This window comes from Cryptomeria japonica, chromosome 10, assembly GCF_030272615.1.
Source record: "Cryptomeria japonica chromosome 10, Sugi_1.0, whole genome shotgun sequence".
Classification (NCBI taxonomy): Eukaryota; Viridiplantae; Streptophyta; class Pinopsida; order Cupressales; family Cupressaceae; genus Cryptomeria; species Cryptomeria japonica.
Window position 1 is genome coordinate 352,802,145 of NC_081414.1, and position 20,313 is coordinate 352,822,457.

The following is a 20,313-nucleotide window of genomic DNA, read 5'->3' on the forward strand; positions in this document are numbered from 1 at the left end:
ATAAGCCTTAAATATTTAGAGGAATGGTAGATTCTGTCCTTGGGAAGCCTGACCCTACCAACTCCCACAACTTTTCCCCTTCCTAAGCCTTACACCAATCTGACAGCAATAAAAAACAAGTTGCAGCTAAAATTGCTAATAAGAAACCAATAAAGAAATGGATTATTCGTTAAAGCCATATTTGCTCTGGGTTGGCATATTTTGAATATGAACACAAAACACACTGTATTACTTCGCACAGAGCTAGAATATAATAAATAAATTTGAGACAAGATATGTAAAATTAGGTTAAAAGATGATTAAAAGATGCACTTAAAGTCACACTCAATCTCAATAAAACAACACATCACACATAATGCATCTCTATTGTTCTTATCTGTACTTAAAACAGTTTAGAGGATAAAAATTTGTTTTCCTGCATCACATGTGAGCCTAAATATTCTGCAAGTTTCTTAAAATATTTTTCTGAAAGTTTGTCCATCATTTTTTTTAAATTCAAAGATCTGTGGAAATGGGGTACTGTACACTGACATGACATGATGAAAGGCAAGCATTCAGCCAGTTTCTTGCTCAAATTCATCCCCTTCACTCTCTTCTGCATTGTCAGCTTCTTCATCTTCAGGTTCACCCTCATATTCTTCTTGATCATTGTCTGTAGCAATCTTTCCAAGGACAGGTAGATTACTATTTGCATTTCTTATTTCAGCCAACTGTAAGCAGCAGAGAAAAAACACTATTAAGGAAAAAAAAAACTGATATGTCTGAACTGTAGAACCAAGCAATACTGCATGACATGGCATAACACGGTAGTAATTAAATCATCATAATTTAATTGCATAGAAAAAACAGGAGCATAAAAAACCATTTCAAATATGTAAATTATCCAGTTGCAGTGGTAAATGTTGACGTGCGTTTTGTGACCACGCACAACATAAATAAAGTTTCCCAACGGCTACCTTATCCTCTCTTGATCAAAATCAAATGTATGCTAAGATTGCAGGAAGATCATACATTGACTCCAAGGTTCCAACTGCATACTAGCGACTTTATGTAGATATAGGCTCGTTTGGCTTGATGTTTGCTGGTAATCCAAGGGGACTTACGTTTGGATCATTCTTTCACTTCTTTGCTGTGGCTAGAACTTCATCATTGGATATAGCAATTATGTGATGCTTCTACTTCGAATGAACTGAAATTAAAGAGGAAAGGGTTTAGGAAGACTAAGCTAAATCTAAGAACTCAATAGATAGCAATGTTGAGGATAGGATCAACCATGCTTCACTCCACCACTAGTAGACAATTACATGAAACAGGTGCAATCTTCAAGGGCTGAGTTTAAAAGATTCTAAACCACCGATGAACACCATCAGAGAAGAATGTTCATCCAACAATTCAGGTTAAGCACACACATAATAATAGCTCAGTCCAACCTTGCTTTGTTGATAGAAATCATCTACCAACAAAAGGTATGAGCATACGATCTTCTCCTTAGAACATTGTAATCAACTTCGTTCGCCTAAGTGCTTGAAAATAAGATTCTACTCTAAGTGAGGAAGGTGAAACCATGCAAGTTTTAAAAAAAAAAATTAAGTGGACACTATCAGAGAACAATGTTTCACTGTTATTATCTCAACAACTTATTGCAACAATTTCATACAAATCTCCCTGCTTGACAAATGAGGGGATCACCCCTTTATATAGGCTTCCAGCCTTGTTTACATACAAACCCTAATTAAGGTTTGACCCAAAAGATTCCACACACATAATGCAACAAGGTGGGAATAAACATTAATGAACCATCATGCCCATTAACAATTGATTACATTCCTGCCAAAAATAGCACCCATAAAGCATTAATTAACCATTACATTAAAAAAGTGCCCACTGTGCAATAAATGCACCCTCATGCAAAAGATCACCCATTGTGCAATAAATGCACCATCACCTCCAAATTCGCCCAATGTGCATTGAATGCACCATGACTTCTAGGAATATAGTAGCCGCCATGCATTAAGTATGCCACTATTCCATCCAAATGTCCACTAGCAATAAATGCACCACCATGCTGCCATGCACCCAGTAGATTCTTGCCATGCAAGTGGACCCCGCTGTCATAGGAACTTTCATAATTTTCCAAGTTGTGCTTCATTAATACGGAATATTCCCTTTGAATGTCGCCAACTCATCTTTTACAAGAATCTTTCCATTCCGGGCTCACAGAAGACATTATGGAAGATTTTCCTGCCTCGGAAAAATTTTAACAATCTTTTCCACTTCTGAAGGATTCCTGTACGCCTAGATTTTGGAGAGAGAAAAAAATTATTCTGAAAGAATTTTTCTATGTTTTTGTGTTCATCATGCCTCGAGGGAGATTTTTGATCAATTTGCCACTTTTCCTATTTTTAAGGAATTTTTCCATATTAGGCTCCAGAATTCAAGAGAGGAAATTCTCTCTTGGCCAAATTTTCCTTCATCTTAAAATTTCTTCATGAATTTTGTTCCTTGGGTGAATTTTCCGCCTTGTTTGGAATTCTATCTCAATTTCATCCTTGAGTGTGATTTCTTCCTTGCTTGGAATTCCATCTTTAGTTTATCCTGGAGGAGGAATTGATGATTTCCTTTGAGAGTTCCTCCATTACCCCTCTCTAGCGCTCCTCTCTTGGATTGGGCGCTAGAAACATGTGAAGGAGGAATTTTGGTTTGGGAGGAAAATTCCTCCACAACTCAATTTAGGCGCTCCTTCCTTGACCTTGATTCTACTTTACCCCCAAGGAAGAAATTTCTTCAATCCGTAGCCAAATTTCACATTTTCCAAGACTTTTGTCCTAAAGGAAGGAATTTCAACACTTAATTTTTCAATTTTTTACTTTCCTAGAATTCAGTCCTAAAGGAAATATTTTGATCAATTCATCACCTTTCCTTTTTTTGAGGAATTTTTTTATTTTTAGCTCTAGAATTCAAGAGAGAGGAAATTCTCTTCCTTGGCCAATTTTTACCTTGATCTTGAAATTTCATCATCTCGGACGAGATTTTCATCCTTGAGGGAGAATTTTGAATTCTTCCTTGACTGGGATTTCCATGCCCCTCTTTCAATGCCAATTTCATCATGTAGAGGAATTCATAACCAAGCAGGAAATTCCTTCCTTACCTCTACCTAGCGCTCTTCACCTTGTTTGGGTGTGAAAATCACCATGTGGAGGAATTTGGGTGTGGAGGAAAATTCTTCCACAACCCCTATTTGGCGCCCACTCACCATGCTTGAGCGCTAATCTTGCCTTGTGGAGGATTCTTGCTTGGGGATGGAAATTCCTTCTCCACCTATGTTTGGTGCTCTTGTTCATGCCTTGGGCGGAGTTTCGATGGCATGGAGGGATTTTGTCTGGAAGGAAGAATCCTTCCTTATCTTCATCTAGAGCTCCACAACTGAACATGGGTGCTAGAGACACACTAAGGAGGATTTTTGAGTCCTTCATGAATTCCTCATGTGCCTAAGTTTGGCGCTATCTATCCATCCTTGGGCGCTAAAATTACCCCATGCAAGAATTCATTGCCTTGGAAATATTCCTTCACACCCCTCATCTAGCGCTTTGTCTTGAGTTTGGGTGTTGGAAGCATATGCAACATGAATTTGGCTTGCGAAGGAAAATCCCTCCACAAGGCCAAATTGGCGCTCTCATACCTTGCTTGGGCGCTATTTCATAGTGGTGCAAGAAAATGTGTTGTGGAGGAAAATTCCTACACAACCCCAATTTGGGGCCCTATCTCATGCATGAGCACCCATGTGAAGGATTTTGGTCTTGGAAGGATAAATCCTCCAAGACCCTATTTTGACGCCCCCTAATTAGGAATATGTTCTTGCCAGGATAAAGGATTTTCTTGACTTTCTCCCCTAGCTTAGCCATTTTTTATCATTTTCTAGGTTTGGGATGCCATCTTGGACTGAAGTGGATTTTTCTCTGCTAGACTATGAAGATTTTCAGTGCTTTCCACTTCAAGAAGCAATTCTACAGTCATTTTTCAATCACCAGCCTGTTTTTTCAACTTTCCAGATTTAGGCAAATATTCAAGAATGTTCAATTTTCGGTGTCGGGACCTCTACCTATGAAGAACTTGCTAAAAATAGACTTACTAAAAATAGTAAGTACTTTGAAACATCAAAATTAGGGCAAATTAGGACAAGATGACACTAAAAATAGTAAGTTTGATTTTTGGCAAAATAAAGACAATCCGGAAGGCAATGAAATCCCTAAAAAAAAGGAACTTTCTAGAAATAGAAATTTGTTCAAAATTCACTCAAATTTCACTGGTAGCTTTCTTGAAGGGCCTTGATTCCAATGCAATGTTCTTTTTTTCCCAAAACCCTAAGGAAAAGACCTCAAATGGACCAAACAAGCTCTAGACTTAGCCAAATTTACTCAAACGATTTGCAAACTTAATCAAATTTCATCAAAACACTTGCAGCTCGAGGAAACCGAAGGGACTTCTGTGAAAAGACCCAAAGAACCAAAACTAAAAGACCAAGAGGACCTAAAAAGTAGGGGGTCCCAATTTGCAATGGGGCGATGTGTGAAAATGTCACAACAGTAAATATACTAGAATTTTTTCCTAGGGAAAAATGCCAAGATTTTTCCTAATAACAAGCAATTCTAATAGCTTGCACAACTTGTAAGTGTATGTTACAACATACTCTTTAAACACGCTGCCACACAATAAAGCAATGAACTCAACGAGGCACTTGGATAGTTGAGCCTGAAATTTTGTGCTACTGCTAACACTGCTTCAAAATCAATAGCTAGGTCAACAAGGGAAATGGAAACTTGCCATATCTAAATTCACTATTTAATAACAATAGCTAAGGCAACAAGGAAAATGAAAACTTGTCAAAGCTGACTTAAAAATGCCTACAAATGCAGTCCAAGCATTGTGTGCTTTTCAAGGTTCTGTTCAATTACAACTAAGCCTGCCTTTGTACAATTTTTAAACCTGTGCATAGTCAAGAGGAACATTAAAACACACAAGTCAAATGTATCTCGCTTCAAAAGTTTGCAAAGGTAAAGGGAAAAAGAAAAACAGCGGCTATGAAGCATTCTGCCAACAGACTCTACCAGCATGCAGAAAAGAGAAGAATGACTTCAGATACAAAGGAGACACATGGGCATTAAGGTAGCATAAACATGGCACCTAAAAAAGTAGGGCAAGATGTCACAGACTAGGATGTGTGAAAAAATAACAACCCCAAGCAAACAGCAAAGCATTGCGAAAATACCAAGTCTAAGCACCTTAACTATATCTTTTTCCTTCAGATTCAGAATTGCTCCATATTTGAAAAATCATTAAAAATACTCTTTCAAGAGATGATACAAATGGATAAAACTCACAAAGTTATCATATATCGTTATCCATACTAAATTTAAGTGAAGATCAAGGTTGAATTTTTCTTGTCAAATCTCTGAAAAAGTTTAACAAGTAACTCTACTCCTGCATTATAGAAAGCACGGGCAAAATATACAACAAAAGAATAAAAGAGCAATGTGCTCAGGAGTGGTAAAACTTTGCTCAATCCTTGATTCATCTAAATACTGAATTTGTTGACATTCTATGACCTTGGACATCCAGCATTTCATTTTCAATTTAAGAGAAACCATGCTTACATACATGACTCTCAATCTGCAGGAAAGATATATGGTTAACAAATCCTAGTTAGTACCTGTTGATGTGTTTTTCATGCACATGCGAACACAGAATAAAATACCAAGGTATCTTATCCTCTCTTGAACAAAGTTTCCCCAAATGCTGAAGATTTCGCCTAAGGATCAATCGAGGCAACTCCAAGGTTCTGGTATGTAGGTTCTCTACATGTGGATAAGCTTTGTTGGTGTGATGTGATTATGCTGGAATCACAAGGGGACTTACGTTTGATGGCCTGAGTGTTTAATCTGCTGGAACTTGAATCCTATCTACTGGCTGGAAGATAAAGAAATGGCAAAAGCATAGTGTTAAGAGAATCTATTCTAGGACCTAGAATGCAAGAAGATGGATGAACGACTAGGTGGAGTCCTACTGGGTTGGGTCTCACCATCAGGCTGAACAATTCAACACCAACTCAATGCGATCTTCTAAGGGATGCTTCGAATATGTTCAAATCGTACACCATCAGACACTGATCACCATTCAAGATAATGCATGAACAATAGACGTGTAACGAATCAAGATTAAACTCATTCTATGCCAATTGACCACGCAGGGCGCACTTACAATCAGCAAGGGGCTAGTGATTTGGACTAGGCGGATTCCACACGAGTGCATTCAATAATTTTCTTCATTCAAGCTAATTATCTATCATCTAAAATGAAGATTTGACAAGAGACCATGCATATTGCAAAGAAACAACACATTTCACCATATCTTCAATGAAAATGGAGTCTTTTAACAACCAAGGCAACAATTTCTTGCCTTCTCTTCCTAATCTACTCTATTGCTATTCTATTCACTATTCTAGCTACTAACTCTTAGCTCCTAACTATTAACCCTTACAAATGAAGAGCCAGAGCCTTATATAGGGAGCTCTTTACAATTTGATGGCTCTGATTGATTGAGAATGAATGGCTAGGATTACAAGATAGAAACCCTAATTAGGGTTTGTTACAACAAACTCCTTTAGCCAATAAGAAAATTACATTCCATGAGTGTGGACCAATAGATCTCAAGGGTAGGTGCCTCGAAGTTTGTGCCATCATTGGTGAGTCAAGTCATATGAATAAATATTACAATAAGGGGCCTACAGATGCAAGAAGGCACACTGCCTAGAGCGCACTGCTCATCACAATGGAGTCTCACTGACTACAAAAGAGGTTAACCACCTCAAAATATTCAGACAACAATCTGGAAAGAAGAACTGCCTATGATAACATCAAACATGTCAGATTACAGTTCCGGCTAAGCTCAATACCGAAGGTCTAAAACCTCTTACATAAACCCAACTCGATCACCTATGATCGACCAAATCCTCTACACAAATGATCATTACATTGAATCTGGACATACTGAGGTGGAGCTATCTGTCTGGAGGAATAGTGACTGGGATGCCACCTTGTCTTGCGTTTGTGCCTTGGTTGATCTTCCTTCATCCTTGATGTACTTAATGAATGATGTAACCCCTTGGCTCCCATATGTTTGATGAAGCCTCTTTATGGTCAGATCACTCCTTAGTAGCCCACTTCGCCTTGAAATGCTTACAGGATCTTTCTTCTGATATCATGTGATCTCTTTGAGGATAGTTTGCTCTATTGCTTGCGACCCTTTGAACACTTGAAATCTTCCAATGCTTTCCTCGAACACTTGAAACCTTCCAACGCTTTAAAAGCACCTCAAGTCCTCCTTCATGCATCTGAAGTGTCCTTAAGGATGATGAAACTTGAGTAGGTCTTCCTTGTCCTGGCCTGATCCTCCTCCATCTTGATTTTGTTAATCTACAAAACAAACAAAGGATGATTAAGTATACATGATATATTTGTTCTAACATGATATTTCTCACCTTAAATGATCAACAAGAGGGCATTAGAATGAAATTCGCTCAAGATCCTTTCCAGGGACAGGCCCTATAGTGAAATTGCTCTAGACCCTTTCCAGGGACAGGCCCTATAGTGAAATTCGCTCTGGACCCTTTGGAAGGGTTAGGAGTGAAATTGGTGTTTTAGGACAAATTCTTCACATTTTTTGACCACAACTTACTCAAATGCATGCCTACGGATGCCTCTAAGTTCGATTCACCTCAACCAACATTAAGGCTTGATACAAAATTGGGAGCAAAAGGAGTTTTTAGGACTTTCGCTCTGGACCCTTTGGAAGGGTCAGGAACGAAATAGCTATTTTGCTCAATTTTCCTTCACTTTCTCATCATTTTCTTTACTTCAATTGTCTCCAAAGCATGATAATGTCCTAGTTGAGGTCCCAAGGCATGAAATTAGTCCATTTTTGAAGCAAAAGGGAAGGTCTTAGAAAAATTCGGTTTGGACCCTTTGGAAGGGTTAGGAGCGAATTTTGTCTTTTAGGCTTAAATCCATCATTTCCTCCACTTCAATTCACTTCTTAGGGCAAGAATATATCCATCTCCTCTCAACCATGCCTTAGGAACTAAGATTTTGACCTCAAACAAGGAGAAAATAAGTGTTTAAGAAATTTCGCTCTGGACCCTTTGGAAGGGTCAGGAGCGAAATTTGCCAATAGGCTCACTTCACACTTCTTTTCCTCCCAACTCACCTCAAACTTGACTTATCAAATCTCCTCTTACCATAATCAAGTCAATTCGCCATCTATTTAGCTCAAAACAAGGTCCTCTTAGTGCATTAGGCAAAATAGAGTCTAGTTAAGGATTTCGCTTTGGACCCTTTGGAAGGGTCAAGAGCGAAAATTGCATTTTCAAGCTTAATTCTCATTCAAGTTGCCTAGGTACCTCTCCATTTCCCTTTTGTCTTGTCATATTCCAGTCAACTTGCTATCAAAGTGGTGAGGAAAAAAGGTTTTCTAAGAATTTCGCTCTGGACCCTTTGGAAGGGTCAGGAGCGAATTTGATGTTTTAGGCTCAAATTGACTTCATTGACTTCATTTCCAACCTTTCCCTATTAAAACAAGGTGCTTTGCTTTCAAAAATGCATAGGAAAAGGATTAGTTCATAGGTTTGAGCAAGCTAGTATGCTTTATGAAGGAATTCGCTCTGGACCCTTTGGAAGGGTTAGGAGCGAAATTGCTCTTCTAGGCTCAATTTACCTCCTTTTTCACTTGGCTTTGTCTTAAACTTGATCTTTGATACTTTTCCTTCCATATTCTTGCAAATTTGCCCAACCATTTAATGACTTTGGTGAAGAATTAGGTCCTTTGGGAAATTTCGCTCTGGACCCTTTCAAAGGGTCAAGAGCGAAATTGAGGAATTGCCTTAGATATCACTCAAACATTCAAACTTCTCCCTTAATCACATTGCTCTTACCTCTAACAAACCACCTTAAGGAGACGCCTAGTCAAAAGTTTGAATGAAAAGTGCATTTTAACAATTTCGCTTAGGTACCTCTGGAAGGACAGGACCTATCCAAGAATTTCGCTTTGGACCCTTTGGAAGGGTCAAGAGAGAAATTTGTCTTTTAAGTTCAATTTCCTTATTTTAACTCATTCCAACTTGTTCACAATGCAAAAATAGGTCATTCTTCACTCAGTCAAGATGTAGGGGCAAGCTTTGAGGTCCAGACTGGGAGCAAAAGAGGCCTCTAAGAAAATTCACTCAAATTCCTCATCACTTCCTTGACTAAATGCCCTAGGTCTCAAAAGGCAAGACTGCTAGCAAGATATAAGGACTTCCTCAAACTCAATCAAAACCTAACCTAGAAACAAGAGCAAGGATTGACCTAGAGAAGGCTTCCAAAGAAACCCTAACTTGGACCACCTATTGACCCACCTCAACTCAAGCAGAGCTTGCAATCCTAATGATCTCTCTGACAACTACCAATGCAAAGGCTAATAACCAAGAACCTAAAAGACCGAGAAAACTAACCCTAGAAAGCAAAAAGTAGGGGTCCCCATTTGCAATGGGGCGATGTGTGAATACGTCACAACAGTACCCTAATCATATCTCAGGAAGGTTGTATGGTATGCCATGACATATGCATCAGCAAGAGCATTATTCCTAACCTCCCCCTAATGGCCATATTGAAATTTAAAACGAACATGGTAGGTTTTGTGAAGCTAGTAAGCTACCTACTTATTGACCTTCATGTAAAATTAACTCTCCAATTTAATCTTTCACCCGATTAGCTGATGGGTTTCCATATTCTTGGAATATGATTGATAAACAAACTTTTTCACTGGTTAATCACACCTATGTCAGCTTTGGTTTACATAAAATTCCATCAGCCGAACCGCTTTCCCAGTTGCATTCACAGCAACCCATTCCTATCTTTTTTTAAACAGTCCTATGATTTTAGTTATATGTAGTTAATTTGAATCGAATGTTATTATCAAGCCAAGGGGCAATCTATTGTGGGACCTGGGGTGAGGTTGAAAGTTGTAACAGTGATAAACTGAGGTGAATAAACATTTATCATACACTTAAGAGTTGACATTTTTTAAATCCATTATTAATGGAAATGGAGCCTGTGAAAAAGTGTTATGTATACCATATTTGCAGAATCAAAAAACAACTTTAAAAACTCCAATTATTACCATAACCAAAACAAGAAACTAATTTTGAATAGTCTTTCTACTTGCATGCCAAAAATGTAAATAAATACATAATTAAATAAAGGTAAAGGTAAAAGTAATCAAATGATTAATTATGGTGAGCAAAACAAGATAGGCACCTTCAGGTTGATGTCTTTCTGCAATTTAAAATAATTGATTAACGATATCTTGAGTGGTTATCATTCATATTTACCAGTAAACTCCATTATAGCAACGTGCACTGCATCCATATCTCCATCCCTGCACCCATGATTTCTGGTGACTACGTGTATATATATAATATATTATTAGAATTACATCTTGATTAAGGAAGCTATTTCCCATGGGTTAGGAGGTTATATTAGTTAACCTCATTATAAGCATGCGTATAGTCTAAGTTGCCAGTTCAGGTATGGGTTTGCTATATGGCTAATTTTGTTTCCCCGTATTCAATATGGCTGGGTATGGTCGTACATATACATATATATTTATCAATATGACAGATTTCTTTTTTTCAAGTTTCAGTACAGCTACGTACGGCCATATATATTTTTTCCCGAGGTTCAGTGCTTCTGGGTATGTCCATAATATATAAATGTACACACACACACACATATATGTATATGGTCGGTCATATATATGTGCCTGTGTGTGTATGTACATGTATATGTATGACTATGGTCATATCCAACCAACTGAATCTAGAGAAAAAGAATCTGCTGTAATGCAAACCCAAACCTTCAACTCATAACTAAACCCATATATATACTCATAATTTACAACAAAAACCAAATACTCACAAGAACACATCTTCCACCACTTGTAAGCACACATCTGTACTCTATTTTGAAGATTGTTTAAATTACGTTTTCTATAGTAGGTGCACACCTATATATGTGCACAACAACTTCTACAACTCAGACCATGCATTCATCCAATTTTTTTAAATTAGGTTTTAAATTACTTGTGCAATAATATATAAATTTATCTCATAAAAGTAAACATAAGTTGCTTTTTATTATTGCACCCTTTACAAACCACCTTCAAACTAAATGAATTGTTAAACTAAAATTGTTTGATATGACACAAGTTTGAACCTTTTGAAATAGCATTAAAACTTAATTCCGTTTTTCCAAGTTTCACATGAACATATTATAAAAATACAAGTATGAATTTTATTGACAAAGGAAAACAAAGACTACTAACATCTAGAGTGATAATTATTATTTGCCACACAGAGGTGATTCGAAAATTCTGTGTGTTGCAGAGAATTTTCATCATCACGGATAGTAGATAATGACAAGCAAGACTAACTCCAACAGCCCTACAACATCTTGTGGCCTTGTATACATTTTTTGTTTTGAAATGGTGTTTTTATGTACAAAGGTGCATGTTCAATTCTACCCTTGCAATTTTGTATCTTTAAAATCTGCTTCTAACCCCCTAGGTATGTGCCATAACACTTCATCTGTACATTTTTCTTTTCTCAAAACCCTATTCAGCCTGGCATGTGTGACAATGAACGTATCGATGTTTTGAAACCATTACCAAGGAAAGTCATCTTCTACCATTTACAAACGCACCCACAAGGAAACTGGGGCACCAAGGCCAGACCCTAGGCAAACCCAAGGCCATATAATAAATACACAAAGCAAAAGTGCCAAACCGGACAAAAAGTTGCCATTTAACCGTTGTCTAAATTTTCCTTTGTGATTATCTTTTTTCCTAGTTTTTCTTAAATGTCCCATTGATAATCCAATGAATCTTTGATTCTCATGCAAGACAGATTTAAACATGTACCCATGTTGCATGCAATATAGATTTCTGTCATCTGTCAATCCATCTGAGCCCAAATTTGTCAAATTGCTTACACTCGATTGCAAAATGCAATGCACTTTCAAAACCTTGAGATTGTTTTGCTACATTCTAGTGACCATAGTTTGGAGGACTCACAAACCCAAGTCAATTATTAGATTGAATTTAATTTTAATTTCTACAAAGTAGGTAAATAATCAGCCTCCAAAACAAAATCTCACTAACATGGTTTTAAATTTGAACCATCTAAGGATATTAATTTCAACCCTCCCAGCATGAATCATTTTTGTCAAAACTCAACTACAAGATAAATGTGTGCATATAATAACTTGATAAATTATTCCTTTTACCTCAGCAATTAAACTATCTTTTTTGTTAGAAGTCAACTACAAGACATATGCGTGCATATAATGACTCGATAAATTCTCTTTTACCTCATTAATCAACCTATTCTAACTACCTGTAATAATTAAATCATCAACTGTACAATCACAATAATGATATATATTCTACCACACAATTGACGTAGAGGTTGGATTCCAAAGGAATTCTAACAAATAGCTGATCTAAGAGATGGTTGCTGCTCTTGGCACACAATGCTCATGGAACCAACTTAACAACAAACACAAACTTGACTAAAATAAGCATTCCTCCTCCATGCCACACAAAATCCACTTCCTATTCCAAACCACCATAAAATAATGCACATTTGGCCTCCATTTGGTAATCTTCTAATTAAACTATATTGAAAGCACCACAACCAGCCAAATTACAAATTATCACCATCATCATCTTTGCCCTAGGAGCAAAGGTCTTGATATATTCTCTTCTTCATCTATAAAGAAGGTTGTACCCCTCTTTGCTCTACAACGCTTCAACAAATCTATATTTTCCACCTTCAATGGATATAATCAACAATAAGAAACAGTCCATTGCAGTTGCATACATTTAAGAAAGAACATGAAACAAGAGTACAACAATGCAAAGAATCAAATAGACAAGTGAAACAAAAGGTTTTACACCTATATACAAGGAGAGATCAGCAATCCGATGGGATGTAAAGCTAGAGAAGCCAACTCATGTCAATGTGATGTAGCACAAACTGGATGGGTTGGTATTGGTTTAACGAAGTTTGACCTTAAGGAGTCCAATAATTTGAGTAAGGAGCTTGGCATGGACTTTAAGGATGATTAGAAGCATCGAACCATTGGCCATTGCATTTGAATTTTCAACATAGCCATCATTTTGAATATGATATTTGACATTTGCTATTTTCATTGTTCAATGCAATGTGTTTAGTATTCCAAAGTTTCATTTGTTATTCCTTTTTTTATAACTGATTTTTCAAGTCCTATATATGTTTGCAGCACCATTCCCCACTGTACCCAGATCAAGGCCCTTGGTCCCCCATCACCCTATTCCAAGACTCCATGGAACTATGCATAATACACTACAAACTAAAAGTAATGCTTAAATTACTGCAATAGCTAATAAAACATAACTGAAATATAATAAATTTAAACAGCTGCAGCCCAGATATGGTTTAGGTCATCAATCCCAGATACCAAGAAATCTTTAAGGACATGTCTAAGAGTGCCACATAGATCTATTATGGTACACTCATGAGGAAAAGTGGTTTAAAAAAAGGGGGGGAAATATATTAATGTCCACAAATGACCAAAAGTAGTGTAACATACTGAAACGAATAAAACATAAATGCAACATGCTGAAATGAATAAAACAGTTAACATGAACATTGCATATTATCATATAAAGGAAGAGAAATTTTTTTTTTTTAGAGATGAACAATATCTGAAAGTAATTACAATGATCTAAACCAAACATAAATAGAAGATATGAAAGTAACTAAACATTGCATTAAATGAAAGAGAGGGTTTAGAGATAACATTTCATCTGATGCTAACATTCTAAACTTCATAGCTTTAACAGCATACCAGTGAGGAGGGAAAGTATCATCAGGGCGCTTTTCCACCCAACCACGGACTTACTAGTCCTCTGTGCCATATCCGGCTAGATTGGCCCGACCTTTCGCAAGGTGGTAACATTAAGTGGAACTCATGCCATCTGAGACTTGGTGTTTTAGGACCTACACAAACTAGTCGGTCATACACTAAGGGTAACTCCCTACTAGTATGACACTCCTAACTAGAGGTGTTTCTGGTTCTAATGATCTGACAATAGCTTGCAATATGCAGCACCACCTTGGTCAAGGTTTAAAGACTACAAGCATGATTAGACGTGTTGTCAATGATCACCACCCTTCTCGGCATAGGTCTAGAGTCGAGTAGGTTCAACTGAACTCATTTAGGTACTATGACCAAACAATTGTTTAATATTCTTTTGTTATCAACACTAATACTTTTAAAAGTTACTATTAAATTTCTACTCATTCATGATTGCAAAGATTTGTAATGATACAACTAATTCCCTAGGATGGGAAAGTAAGGGGCATAAAAGCCGCCAACTGTACAATCAACCCTTAAGTATGGAATGTAAACCATCCCTGACATGTCTCTGTTGCCCTAGCATCATAAGGGTATTCTTCCAATGGTGATGCTATCTGCATCGAGGTAGAGCGGTGCCCTTCTACCCACTACCTTCCTAGACTAGGGTATTAGTTTTATCATAATCAATGGTAATCTCCAAATAATTTATCCTTATTGTTGTCTTGACTATTCAGACTTAGACAAATCTGAAATAGCTCAATAAAAAGGTAAATTCTTCATATTACAAGTCTCTTGACCCTGTACATCCTCTATACTAAGGCATAATGTTTTTTTATGTCTTCAATCAGCTTTATTCTACAATTTTTCGGTTATAACCCAAACTCGTATACACATACAAGTATATGTTAAAGTATATATATATACTTAAAATGTTATAAACCCTCATGCTATTTACAACTAGAAGGTAATTCTTGTCTTACTCATTTTCAGATATAAACTCAACCAGCCTTGTTGTTCTTAATCCCAATACATATTAATTACTAACAGAAGAGTTGTTCACAGCTGTGACTTATAACACAATAGGTTATAGTGTTTGTTCATGGGTTTTACTTTAATTCTTCTTAATCATAAAATATCAAGCCCTGAGTCTATTGTTTCCCGTCTGTCAAGAATGCACTCTCAACTATACATTTCAAGGCGCTTAAACATACATATACTTTTCTAATTCAGAAATTTAATTCTCAGGCCTCTATGCATACACAGTTATATTGTATATGCACAACCTTACTGTGTATATACAATATGACTGTGTATGTTACATCCCGCTAGTGCCCTAGTTATTAATATGTTGTGATTACACCATGATATATGTGTGCCCTGGTGTATCTATGCTATACTTGCACGATGTTTAATGTGCCCTAGTTTTTCATGTTTTAATTGAATGAATGTGCCCTAGTTTTTCACATTTAAATTGAATGAATATGCTCATATGTTCATGCATTTTGAATGAAGTCAACTATGCATAAAATGATGATTTGATGAATCATAATGGTAAATTGATGACTTGATAGTTAACATTATGACATGATGTTTTACTTTTGTCAATGATCTATGAAATGTCAGAATAGGACAAATTTTGATCTAACTCGTTAAAATTGGTCCAAGTGTGTGCAAGAGATCATCGTCCTTTGCGAAGGGAGGATAAGTATCAATAGGTCGGAGGTAACTAATGTCGTCTAAAACCCTAACCCTAAGTCAGGTAGTCTCATGATTGACTTGTCAAACTTCGTCAGTCGTCGCATCAGGTAACTTAGTTGGTCCATACAGAGATTTTAGGATTCACCACCCTAGGTTTTTTATTGCGTTTCGAAGTAACTCATTATTATTATTTTAAGGAATTTAGAATTAATTATTATTTAAATTTCGCAGAGGCTCACGTTTTATCATATATATATATATATATATATATCTTATGCATAGCATGTATATGAGAGTACGTATACTTGACAGTATACGTGCCCCCATAAGCATGCATACATAAGGCATATATATAAATATATGAATATGTTATGCAAAACTCTTGAAAAGGTTAAGTAACCTTAAAAATAAAAGAAATGGTAAAAACCTTGTTATTTATTTAATTGTAAAGAAAACCCATCCTCTAGTCGCTAGAGGTATAATAAGTGGCATGAATAAATAAAGTATTAAACAAAACATTTACAATCCCCCTTTCATAACGCCACACACATTATATATTATTAATTAATGAGCAAGTTATATTTTTTATCGAGCAAATTAAGATAAAGGGACTTAACATAATTCATTATTTTCGATATGAAATAAGAAGGTTAGAAAATATGAAAAGAAACTCTCAAGCATTCTTTTGGCATGAAATGTCGAACTTTCTCCAAGGAGCTTGAGACAGGAAAAACGCATTAAGGATGGAGGCATGATTGTGGTGTAACTCCTCCTGAGGCGGTTTTGGAAATATTGAAATTGCTTGAATGAGGAAAAGGGTTAAACCCTTCTGCAGTTTAAGAATGAAAATACGTATTATATCTGCCAAATTTTCCTACCATAAAAACCAGATTTACTTCACTGCTCTTGGGCTTTGAGAAGAGTTTGAAATTATTGGAAGCAGTCCTCATACCTGCATATATATGGCGTATTTCTCTCTTATTCTCAGATGGCATGAGTTCCACTTTCCGTTACATCCCTGCGAAGGGTCGAGCCAATCCAGTCGGATATGGCACGGGGGACTAGTAAGTCCGTGGTTGGGCGGAAAAGCGCCCTAATGATACTTTTCCTCCACTAGTAAGTTGATAAAGTTATGAAGTTCAGAATGTTAACATCAAATGAAATGTACTCTCCAAACCCTCTCTCTTCATTTTAATGCAATGTGTTAAATACTTTCATATCTTCTGTTCATGTTTTTGGTTTAGTTCATTGTAATGCAATTCTTAGTCAAAAGCTAGTTTGAGTTAGTTACTTTCAGATATTTGTTCATACTCAAAAATAAAATAAAAATCTCTTCCTTTATATGTTAAGTTGCAATGTTCATGTTAACAGTTATATTTGTTTCAGCATGTTACATTTATGTTTAAAATGCTTTATTTGATTTCAGCATGTTATTTCGTTTTAGCATGTTACATTGTATTAATAATTGAGACAAATAAATACATACTTCTTCATATATATAAAGCTCAGTTTGTAAACACAAATGATCACTGAAACAAGACAATGAGGGGTTTCTTTTTTTTTTCATTAACCCTTGAAACTCTTCTAATTTCATCGAAACATAAAAAAAATGCAGATTACATGATTATAGTTTCTTCCTTTCCAAGTAAGGTTTAATAAGACAACAATTAGAGAGCATAATTTATTCCTTTCAGTTTAGAGGAAGCACATGATCTGTATAATAAAGAAAAACGTCTAAGAATGTGTTTCAGCACCCCTCCTCTTAGCAAACCCTCTACTCTTGAAAACGTACCACAAAAAAATGGTAAATCGTGAGGCAGAATATGACAAATTGCAAAGCTGAAAATGGTAAAAACGCAGAGCAGAATCCCTTCTTTTTCGAGGATGGAAATGGTAAGAATGAATCGTTCTTTTCCCCCAAATCTGCTTATGTATTACCAAGCACATTTTCATTCCTTCTATTGCCCTAAAACCAGGCAGATTTTCTCAAATCCGCCCCCAAGAGTCATGCGAAAAATCCTTCACTCTTCTTCACGTCATTATCCTGAAGGTTTTCTTCTTTGTGAAGACTCCAAGGCTCATGTCAAAAGAACGTTCAAGGCTTTCTTTTCATATTTTCGAAGCTTCTTATTCCATATCAATAATAATGAAATGTTGATAATATGTTAAGTCCCTTTATCTCAATTGTCCGATAAAGAAATATAACTTGCTCATCAAATAACAATATATAATGTGCATAGCCTTATGAAAAGGGGGTGTAAATGTTTTGTTTAATACTTCTATTTTTTCATGCCACTTATACCTCTAGCGACTAGAGGATGTGTTTCTTTTTTTACAATTAAAAAAATAACAAGGTTTTTATAATTTCTTTTATTTTTAGGGTTACTTAACCTTTTTCAAGACTTTCCCGTATAAAATATTCATATATTTATATATATGAATGTATACACCTTATGCAGACGTGCCTATGGGAGCACGTATATCGTTGTGTATACATACTCTCATATACACATTGCATAAGATATATATATTAATATATATATACATATATAAATATATATATACACAATTAAACATGACACGAGGAAAATTAAATAATTAATTAAAAATTCCTTAATAATAATAATAACGAGTTACCTCGAAACGCAATCAATAACCTAGGGTTGTGAACCCTAAAATCTCTACACGGACCAACTAGGTTTACTTGACGCGACGATTGATGAAGTTTGACAAGGTCTATCATGAGACTACTTGACTCAAGGTTAGGGTTTCAGAAGGCATTAGTTTTTTCTTCTCTTTACCTCTCGACCTGATGATACTTTCCCTCCCTTCGCAAAGAACAACGATCTCCTGCACACACTTGGACAATTTAACCAGTTAGATCAAAATCTTGTCCTATTCTGACATTTCATAAATCATTGACAAAAGTAAAACATCATGTCATAATGTTAACTATCAAGTCATCAATTTACCAATTATGATTCATCTAATCATCATTCTAAGCATAGTTGACATCATTCAATATGCATGAAAAACTAGGGCACATTCATTCAATTTAAACATGAAAAACTAGGGCACGTTAAACATCTAGCAAGTATAGCATAGATACACTAGGGCACACATATAACATGGCGTAATCACAGCATATTAACAACTAGGGCACAAGTGGGATGTAACAAGTAGGTCAATAGGACTACAACTTAACAATTAATAATAGAAGGTTCTAAGTAATGAGAGCCCTAGAATCAATCTAATAAAAGTACACAAGACAAAATAAAGCACTACATCGCTAACAAATAGCAATGAAGGGTGGACACAAGCCCCAAAAGGGAAGACTCGTTGAATATCCCTGTTTGCATCTAAAATTGAGGTGTCATATGAGCCATCATCCACCAATGTGAGAGATAATGCTCATCAAAGAGTATCCAAGCCAGAAGGCCATTTTTTGCTAGCCTAGGAGGAAACAAAGCAATTCCTCTAGGCACTCCCCTAACATGAAAGGTTGGTTTAGCTCTCATAATAGAAAAGAAGCTCATTACATGAGTTTGCCCCTATAGTTTGGGGAGCAATTATTGAGATCCATCTTAATGAAATGGGGTTGAGTCGTGCCAACAAGAATGAGTAGAGCATGATGTCGAGGTAGATCATGTTGAGGAATCTAAGTAGTCTAACTAGTAATGGTGTGGTAAGTGAAGGCCACCTAATTGATCTATCAACTCTAATATGTGAAGCATTGGTATCCAAATATTGTTTTGTGTTGAATGTTACGTGGGTGGGCAAGAAAAAAGAGGTGATAAACACAAGGCTCTAGAACCTCTAGAATCCGCATCCCCAATCCCCACCGCACTTGTAAGGATCTACACCAAGGGGTGACAACCTCGTGAAGAAAAAGAGCCAAGCACCACTAGTCTAAATGTTTGAAGAAACTACACAAACTGTTGCAATAAAAAGTATTGTTCCTACCATTTTATGTTGATTGCAATAGAGAAGAAACTACTAAAAAAAATTGGCATCAACGGGCATGCATATAGTTTATACTTATCAAAAACTAAACCTACCTAGGTGTGACATGCGTTGTCCAAATGTCAAGTTTGGAGCTCCAAGGTCATGTAGCGCTCTTGATGATAAGCATGCTTTGAGAGCTTTCCCAAGCAACTACAAGAGAGGATAGGAGCTGAAATGATTAAATTCGTTTATTTATTAAGATGACATTCTTAAATGGAAAGGATTCAACAAAACTTTTGCATAGTGGTCTTTCAACATAAGAGATGAAGCTATAATAAGAAGGATGAAAAACGATCAATAAAACTAACAAATGAAGTGGAAAAAAGCTCATTTAAACAAGACTTGGGCAGTAGAGAAAACTAAGATGCAAGGAATGGGAACAAAGAAAAGATAAACATAATATTAAAATATTTGAATCTCAAATAAGGTTTCAAAAATATAATAAAGAATATCATTATAAACATATACAAGATCACAGGGCAAGGAAGAATGCAAGGAAAATTTGCAAACAAAAACTAGAGAGAATCAATGAATATTTGTAAGGAAAACAATTAGAATTGAAAAAATAACAAATTAGATAGTTCGATAGTGTCAAGGACAAGAAAGACAACAAGAGGAGGAA

General features: G+C 36.1%; 1 protein-coding gene across 1 annotated transcript in view; it reads right to left on the bottom strand.

Moving 5' to 3' along the window:
• Positions 1-276: 276 nt before the first annotated feature.
• Positions 277-20,313, bottom strand: part of LOC131051682 (uncharacterized) — a 48,228-nt gene continuing 28,191 nt past the window's right edge. Inside the window, exon 2 of the mRNA XM_057986280.2 lies at positions 277-710. Coding sequence (XP_057842263.1) covers positions 555-710 — 156 coding nt within the window. The 3' untranslated portion in view covers positions 277-554. The remainder of the gene's footprint in view (positions 711-20,313) is intronic.